Source organism: Penaeus monodon, chromosome 12 (genome assembly GCF_015228065.2).
Source record: "Penaeus monodon isolate SGIC_2016 chromosome 12, NSTDA_Pmon_1, whole genome shotgun sequence".
Lineage (NCBI taxonomy): Eukaryota > Metazoa > Arthropoda > Malacostraca > Decapoda > Penaeidae > Penaeus > Penaeus monodon.
Window position 1 is genome coordinate 40,157,726 of NC_051397.1, and position 9,551 is coordinate 40,167,276.

Genomic DNA, 9,551 nt, shown 5'->3' on the forward strand with positions numbered 1-9,551 from the left:
ACACACACACACACACACACACACACACACACACACACACACACACACACACACACACACACACACACACACACACACACACGTCTTTATGTGTGTATATAGGAAGATCGGTAGATAAATGGACAGACAGATCCATAGATATAGAGATAAATGTATATAAATGTTGAATACATGTAAATACAGAAATAGATGTAGATATAAATATTGGTATAGATGTAGATGGAGATATAACTAAGGATATAAATACATATTTAGATAGATACATAGATAGATACATAAACGATACATAGATAGATACATAAACGATACATAGATAGATACATAAACGACACATATATAGATAGATAAATAGATAGATAGATAGACATATAGCTATAGATACAAATATAGACATGCTATAATTTTAATGAACTACGGGTAATATACACAGTTCAAAAGAGCATTACCATCCCACAACTTCAATTTAGACACCTTAGATCTGAACTTTACCCCAAATAACTAGGCAATTCACTCACGCAATCTGTCACCCTCATCACCACCACAATCACAATCACGACCAATCTCCATCAAGCCTAAACAGATCATGAGATTTCTCCGAAGGATCGATATTCATTCACGTCACGACCGTTTTACTCAGCTCGTCAATTTATGAATGAAGGAGAGCACGTGACGTAAACTATTGGATCGTTTTATGGACAAAGCACGGAAATTCTTGGACGGTGCGATGGCAACGCTGCGGTTGTTTAATGGGTCTCTGATTGTATTTGAGGATTTTGGTGGGATTTGGGACTTTGTAGCTGACTGTATGATTTTCGGTATGGTGTATATTGTATTTGTTGTATAGTATTTACTGTATATAGGCTGGTATTTACTGTATGTAGTATATATTGTGTATACTATTTATTGTGTATTTACTGTGTATAGTATGTTCTGTGTATAGTATGTTCTGTGTATAGTAAGTTCTGTATGTAGTATTTACTGTATATAGTATTTATTGTATGCAGTATTTACTGTATATAGTAGTCACTGTACATAGTATTACTGTATATAATATTTACTGTACATTATTTATACCGTTATAACAAATAATGTTTATAATATTTTCCATATGGTATTTACTACATTTATATTACATACCTCAAAAGTAAAGCACGAATATTTGACCCGATGTAATGGCGACACAGATATTGTGCGTTTGTATTAGAGATCATTAAAAAAAGATTTCTACGAGTGTATCTGTCTCCCTGTATTATTTTGCGTGTCTATTGTGTTGTTGTCCGTTTTAGAGGATATCGGAGAGGTATTTCTGGTGTTATTCTTTTCAAGGTTCTGGTAGTGATACTGATAATACCACTTTCACTGTTGCTCTTTCCATCATTCGTTTTGCTATCACTAATGCTAATGTTAATGGCTGTAATAATGATGATTCTGATAATGATGAAAGTGATATTAATGATAATGCTGATATCGATCATATATAATGCTAATGTTCATGATGGCAATGATGATGTTAATAATAACTGGCGGTGATGACAGTGCTATTAATAACAAAAATAAAGACATTTATAATAACAGAAGGACAAAATAATAATAATAATGATAAAATAAACAATGGTAGCAAGAGAAATGATAAGAAATACGTCATAATGACGACGACCTTGAGACCAACAAATATAAATATCAAAAAGAACTGACGTCATTCACGGCATTTCATGTGCTTGTTCTTGAATGTTCCTGCAGACAAACTTCTATTTCTTTCTGGACTTTGTATATATTCACACCTCCCCTCTTTATAACACGCCCATCTTCTAAAAAAAACGACGATAGTGAATCCATCTTATTGTAAAATCCATCATCATACTGTAAATCGAACGTAGCGATTGTTTCCCCTCGAAAAACAACCAATTTGCTTCCTAATGGTGGTCTTCTCTTAAAAGGGGGGAGTGAGGGGGAGGGAGTAAATGTTAGGTGCAAATGTATTTTGTGGAATATATTGTGGTTGGCGAGACTTCCTGTTGCTCAGTCGTCCTTGGTCGTTGAGTTGTGTTAATGAATTTGGCGATGCATCCCACATTAGCATAAGTACGTGTACGTGGGAGATGGAGAGGCAGGTTGGCTGGAGGACAGTTTCGCTTGTGAATGTGTTTATATATCTATTTTTTTTGTTTATTTTTGCGTCTTTATTTAGGTATTTGTGTTTATTGAATGCTTGTTTTGTGTATTTATTTCTTTGTTTAATTAGTTTTTTTTGTTTGGTTTTCACGTTATTTATGCATTTTATTTTATTTTTGAATATCTATTTGATTTATTTACTTATCTATTTTATAATGTTGTTTACCGGTTTTGTTTATTTGCCTCTGTCTTTTAATTGTTTGTTCTACGTTTAAATTTTTTGTTTTGTTTTTTTTTGCCAAATGAATGAGAGGGAGAAGCAGAACACGAGTGTTTTTGTTTGTTTATCTTTATCTTATCTTCAGTGCTTTCTTCTTCTTATCACTTGCATGGCTCAAACAGCGCTCGGGAAATTTACTCATTGTCTTCCTAACTCTATTTGCATGCCTACACAAAGCTTAGCTATTCCCTAACAACACCACGAGAAGAATCGACAGCCATTGAGAAAAAAAACCGCCATTCTTCTTTATCCACAAGTTCGCGACGGCAACCCCACATAAGAGCAACTTTCTCTTTACAACAATGATAAGATTTCGGATACTCTTTTATTTTCTGATACAAAATGACCATGATCCATGAGCCGGATTTCTGAGGTCACCTTCAAAATGGGTGACTTTTCTCTCTCTGGTTTTATTGTTCAGTTGCAGAGAAATTTTTCTTTTCCCCTTCCTCCTCCCTCCCCCCCCACCACCACCACCCCCTATGATTTTAGTTATTCCTGAGGTAACAGGAAGGTATCTACTTCCTCGGAGTAAGTTAGATTTACATTTATTTTACGATTGCGAAGACGGGAATAATGGAAAACAATGACCTGAAAGTCCTTAGTTTGTGGGAGGAATCCTTCCCACACGAATTTCTTTCCTTTGTTAAAGAAATTTGCAAATACGGAAAAAAAAACTACCCACATCCAAAGGCTTTGAGGAAATATACACAATTTTCCAAGATAATGAAGAGAGATAGAACATCAACACGTAGTTTTGCCGATATCCAGTGCGTTGATCTTGCTCCTTTCATCATGCAGAAATTGGTTGGTGTGGAGACCCCAGTGTGGCACTTGAGGTTGAGCGAGATGATACGTAGATTAGCCGGCGGTTTCTTAATAGAATCACTAACTCTCTGGCATCCCTGTCATCTAGAGAGTTTCAGTGTGCATTCGCTGCAACATCTTGGTTCATAGTAATTTGATTATCTGTTGATAGCATATGGATAACTGTTCAACTATTAAGCTATGTTTGGTATCCATGATTTATCCCTGCAGTGGTCTGTATTGTTATGGTATTATACGTATGAGTAAGAAAACCATTGTGAACATCAGCATCTGTTAGGAGTCACAGAAGCACAATACACTGAAGTATCCCATTGTGTTGTCTAAACAGAATATCTTCGACGAAATGCTCTGTAATAAACGTCTGTTGCAGAATAAAATCGATATTCGTAAACCTAAACAATACTCAGCGACTCTCATGATTAACATTGCGTCTAACCGCCTGTTGACGTTACACATATATTTAATTTTCGAACAATAATTACCGGATATCTGCAATACCTTATACCTCTCTTACTTGACATTACTCCCATGATTATCGGCGTCTATGACAGTCTATTGTAATCATAGGTAGCCGTGACATTGGCCCAGCTTTATTATTTCTGTCATTTCATTCCCAGGTATATATTTTTTCTCATTGTACTGAGTAAGATCACAATGACACTCGACTAACAGTATAACCGCCGTCCAGGAAACCACGTTAAGATCTTCAAGATGTAGATATGTAGATATAAACAAGTTCTAAATAATAAGAAGCGTTCCAAGCGTGAAAATACCACAGCGACGTTATAGATACGGTGCTGACTATAACTGAAAAAAGGGAGTTAAATCTCTCACGTTGAACTTGGGCGATAAGATTTCGTGGTCTTAGATCGTTTAAAAGGAATGATCGTATCGGACAGGTTTTCGTCTGGGACCACACACGCACTGTCTTCCTACATTCTTTCGGGTGACCATTGTTTCGAAATATAAGTACTGGAGAATAAACGAAATAAAACATAGTGCAGAGGAAAGAATATTGTGAAACTCGAACCTCATTACATGGAATGAACTTTTTTTTTTCATGAGTGAAATTTAGTCCATAATAAGTGTACAACACCATGAAATAGTGACAAAAGGAATAAACCTTCATGAATATTACCGAAACTACTTACACACACATGCACACACTCCGGTCGTTATTCAGACGAAAACAAAACTTTAACTGGATTAAAACACGGTGGTACCCCGCATAATGTAGAGGTGCTCAAAGCCATTAAGCGTTTCTAAAAGGGCCGGCTGGTGGATCGCCCCCACCCTGAAGAAACAAAGGCCTTTCGTGTCCCGCCCCGGCATGAGGACGACCACAGGGACTTGCTTGATTTAGGGACATAATAGACCACAGGACACAGAGGACCCAGGAGAACAATGCACGCGTGAGGATGCCCAAGAGTCAAAAGGAGAAGGAGAGGGAAAAAAAGCGGTGCAGGTAGAAGAGGAGGAAGAAAAAGGCAAGAGCTGGAATGAAGAAGAGAGTAAAAAATGGAATTATAGACAAAGGACGGATCTTTTTTAAATATTAAGAGAAAGGGACACAATAGCAAATGCATAACGTAATGATACGTTAGACAAAAAGATGAGGATTTAATGACAAAACAGGCAATTACCGAAGCTGTATAACTTCCCTTTATTCCTACGTAATTATACCGATGAAATAGAACCATTCTTTACTTTTATTATGCCACGGTAATAGGGAATTTATCTATACGGTAAAAAAAACAACAACAACCATTCGATAACATAAAAAAACATCGTAAAAACTACTTTAATCTTATCCACAAGAGTTTCCACTTGATGAAAAAACGAATAAAAAAATTCATAGTCTCTCCATGTTAATCAGTCCACTCCCTTCTTTGCAGACTTGAAGCGAGCGCTCCGTATGGAGTCTCCAACACCGAGGCTGAGTGAATCCAATCTCAAGAAGTTATCCCGAGGACTTAGGTAAGTGCGAAAGGGGGAAGGGAAAGTTATATTGAATGAAAATTCGAGACTCAAATTCTTATTTAGATATTTATTTCGAAATATAGACATTTAAGGTAAGTTTGAAAGAAGGGGGTAAAGGTAGTATTGAACGAGAATTTAAAAATCAAGTTCATATTTAGATATTCATTGCAAAATAGTTAGGTTTAGGGTAATTGTAAGGTAAGGCAAGGTAAGTGTAGAAGGGAAAGGTAGAATACTGTTAACTAGAATAAAAAAAATGCATAGTTCGATATTCATTGCAAAAGGCAGATATTTAAGGTAAGTGTGAAAGGTAAGTCTGAGGTAACTGTGAAAGGGAGAGGTAGAACGATATGGAACGAAAATTCAAAACTTAAACTGAAATTCAATTATGTATCACGATTATTTTTTACTGTATTTGACAGACCAGGCTTGAGCAACGTAAGGCTGTCTACGACTCTATACTGTAATTTACGTAAATAATATATACATATAATATCGATATATGACACATAAATTAATACGTGAATGCTAAGACTTTTTAAACACGTCATTTATGATCTGAATCATTTTATTGACGAGAAAAACGCTGATAGAAATACTTTAAAAAGTAGTCAGTTTTTAATAAATGTGTTATTTTCAACAAGTAACTTTCTACTGAGTAAAATGGAACAGGTATTACACCAAGACATGTCGTGGTTACCTTGTGGATGGATGTTAACTGAATGCAACAATTCTATTAACCTTGTCTTCGCGTCACTTAGTATAATGTAACAGAGGAAGGGAAAAAAAACGTCAGCGATATAAAGTACAATCTTACAAATTCAGTAAACCAAAATGCAGCAAATAAACGAAGCTTCAAAAAAAACCTTAAAAATTGTAAAAGAGAATACAACAATTTTGTAACAATACAAATTCAGTAGAACAAAATACTACAGTTCTATAACAATTGAATTTCAGTAAAACAAAATACGAAAGCTCTATAACAATATAGATTCATTTATACACATTGTCTGTCTTTTCCTTTCTTTCTGACCTGTATCAGCACAATATAAGATACACACAAAATTCTACCTGTCATATACCTTTACTGGAATGTGTCTTTCAGCATACCAGCTTTTCTATTTAATTTCATGCTATAACAAACCGGCAAGGAATGGACACTGCCATCGCGAAGGTTAATATAAAAAACCTCTATTAAGGCCTTAATGTGTGTAAATCCCGCACAAATTTTCAGCTCCCTTGCCATGATTGCTTCCTCCTCCATTACTATGATTAGCGAAATAACGTAGGTTTCTCCGCCCACGAGGAAGTTCTAAGCGTTTTAAGATATGGTGGTGCGCGCCCTTCCTGTTTTAAAAAAAAAGTTACGTTCCAATAACTCGAGGAAATAAAAAGATTAGAAGTGAAGGGATTATCCGATGGAAATTTCTATACATATGAGCTTAGTTACTTGGTTGAATAATGTTTTTTTTTTAATCCTCTGAGTCCGTGAAGGTATTTCATCGTTGTGTCATTCGATAAATGATAATAATAATAATAAAAAAAAACGGAAGGGTATTTTACAAGGTTTAATTTCCAGTGTAGTACGTAATTACGAAGCTTGTTATCCTTCTGGCTATAACGGCAATTGTTAATTTCCTTTGCTGAAGATAATATAAGTATTGTGAACACCCGAGGCTGTTTATCCGCATTCTTGTGAAGAATGTGTCAAAGTCAGTGTGACCGCGTCCGAAAGAGTGAACGGCGAGATGAATGAAGTTAAATTCTTTTAAATGATTTAATAAAATTACTTCTATGAACTGGGACCAGAAAACGGTATAATAATATTTCTTTCAAGACACTGAATTCATTGTTTTTTGTTTGATAAATAACCTCAATGAACGGAGAATCAAATTGGCCTGCGATCTATGGAAACCGCCTATACGATACCACGGCGTCGAGATGTGTCTAAATTATGTACGCTGTATTTATGTGATTATTTTAGTGATGTCATAATGTATATGCATATAGTACCATCACTAATATTACGCTTTTATTCTTTCTTACATCAATATCCCCGGTCAAAATAATCATAAACCCTAATGAAGCATATAGTCTTTACAAACCCCATGTCCCACTTCGCCACATTTAACTATTCCAAGGTCAGCAAAAAAAAGTATTAAAAAAAAATATATATCGTTCTCGGGCACAGGGAGGTGAATGCCCTCTGTTATTGCAGAGGTCGAGGCCAATAAGAGGTTTGGCGCAGTTCGGGCACGGAAACTGAGAAATGCAATTAATAACTGTCATTTTGAGAGTGTTGTGAATTATGCTTTGGGAGAAGTTCGAAACTCCGATGCCGTTCGAAACTCCTTAGAGCCAGCAACCGTGGTTAATTGCTGACATTATAAAGAGGGCTGATGGTATTAGTCGAATTTCTTGACGTTTATTTGTATATCGGGCCATTGCGATGCTCCTAAGAGTCGAAATCATGGACTTTTATGGCTGTGCTTATCTGTTATTAAAATTTGAAAAACACAAGTCAGTTTTCTATCAGTGTGTGTGTTCAAACCTCTACTTATACAAAAATTTATAGGAAGATATATATGTATATATACATATATACATATATATGTACATATATACATGTATATATATAGAGAGAGGGGGAGGGAGGAGGGGAGAGAGGGAGGGAGGGAGGGAGGAGAGAGAGGAGGAGGGAAGGGAGGGGAGGGAGGGAGAGGAGGGAGGAGAGGGAGGAGAGGAGAGGGAGGGGGAAGAGAGAGGGAAGAGAGGAGAGAGAGAGAGAGAGGGAGGAGAGGGGAAGAGAGAGGGAAAGAGAGGGGAAGAAGAGAGGGAGAGAGAGAGAGAGGGAGAGAGAGGGAGAGAGAGGGAGAGAGAGAGAGAGAGAGAGAGAGACAAAGACAAAGACAAAGACAAAGACAAAGACAAAGACAAAGACAGAGACAGAGACACTTGTGAATGTGTACATACAGTGGTAGATATAGGTAAATCTAATTCTACAGACGCACAGCTAATCTTTTAACCTTATGCTTTCAGATCCTCCAAGAAAAGCCTCCACTCGGTTCACTCAGCCCTTGAGACCCACAGCGTCCAGGATGGGCAGCTCAGTGGACGATCCGTATCCCTTGTAAGTATCGTGTCCTTCGGTGAATGCAGGGCTGTATGTGCCGCGGCGTAGGTGTATATATATGTTTTTTTTCCTTTGCCAGGAGTTGTTTTGTTTCCGTGCCCGTCAGCTTTTGTTTTTATCCATTGTCCACGAGCCTGCGTGGCCCAAAAGATAGTTTTTTACAGTCACTAGCCGTAGTGAATCCTGAATGGACTGTGTACTGAAAAGTCGGGTTGGGTGAATGGTTGTGCTATTGTTGTTTCGCTAATTTGGGGGGTGATTTTCAATCAGCTTTCACGTTTTCCCAAGTTTCTAAAGTCGATTCTTGGTTTTAGAAAGTGTAAATATGAAAAGTTCGAAATTTGTAAATAACTTAATGGATGAAAAATATACCGAACCTGAGGAACAAGACGGAAGATCCTACTTTTAAGAAATTCAGGGAATGTACTCGATCAAAATGACGGACATGATGCACAGTTTTCGTAAGTAAATAACTACGATTCACACCAATACTGTCAGTACTTTGCGCAATGTCACCGTAAAAAAGATCTCAAAAATGATGTCTGTGGGTATTCGCTGGCAAAGCTAATTTCCCCTAAGCATGATAGATAATTTACCAGACACACCTTTCTCTTTCTGCCCGTGAGTCTCGCTGATTAGCATTGGAGAATTTTCACCATGTGACACGAAGGTGATATTCGCCCGCATAAAAAACACACACAAATTGGTGAGATCTTCAGGTCACATTATCATGCAAAAGTGGACACAAAGGTTTAGGGAATAAACAACTAAATACGTCAGACAAAAAATTGACATAAAGGTTTAGAGAAAAAAAAGCAATCAAACAAACAGAGAAACAAAATAAAAGTGATGTTAATAATCTGAATTTACAAATACATACGAATGGGAAGACCTGGACATCACACGACATTTCAGTTTGTCTACAATAAATCCTTCACGAATGCTATCCGAGTGAGAACTTCACAATAATAACACACGACGCAAACCCCAAAGACCGACATGGGGTATAATCCACCCCACCTCACCCCAGCTCGTAAAGATTTAACAAGCCCCCCCAAGTTAAGAAACAGGTGCATACCCCTGTGTACTTGTATCGAATAACCACAACAGGGGCATTTCACACATGGGATCAAAGCCATAAACGGAAGTGGGAGAAACCGAGTCAGGAAATCTGGCCACTGGTCGGTAGAGAGGATGTATATATGTATATACGTCTGG

At 37.1% G+C, this 9,551-nt stretch overlaps 1 protein-coding gene across 1 annotated transcript in view; it reads left to right on the forward strand.

Annotated features, from left to right (window-relative positions):
- Window positions 1–1,993: 1,993 nt before the first annotated feature.
- The window catches only part of LOC119579451, a 53,394-nt gene continuing 45,836 nt past the window's right edge, over window positions 1,994–9,551 (forward strand). The window contains 3 exon segments of the mRNA XM_037927263.1: window positions 1,994–2,135; window positions 5,116–5,197; window positions 8,240–8,330. Of these exon segments, the coding sequence (XP_037783191.1) occupies window positions 5,136–5,197; window positions 8,240–8,330 (153 nt within the window). The 5' untranslated portion in view covers window positions 1,994–2,135; window positions 5,116–5,135.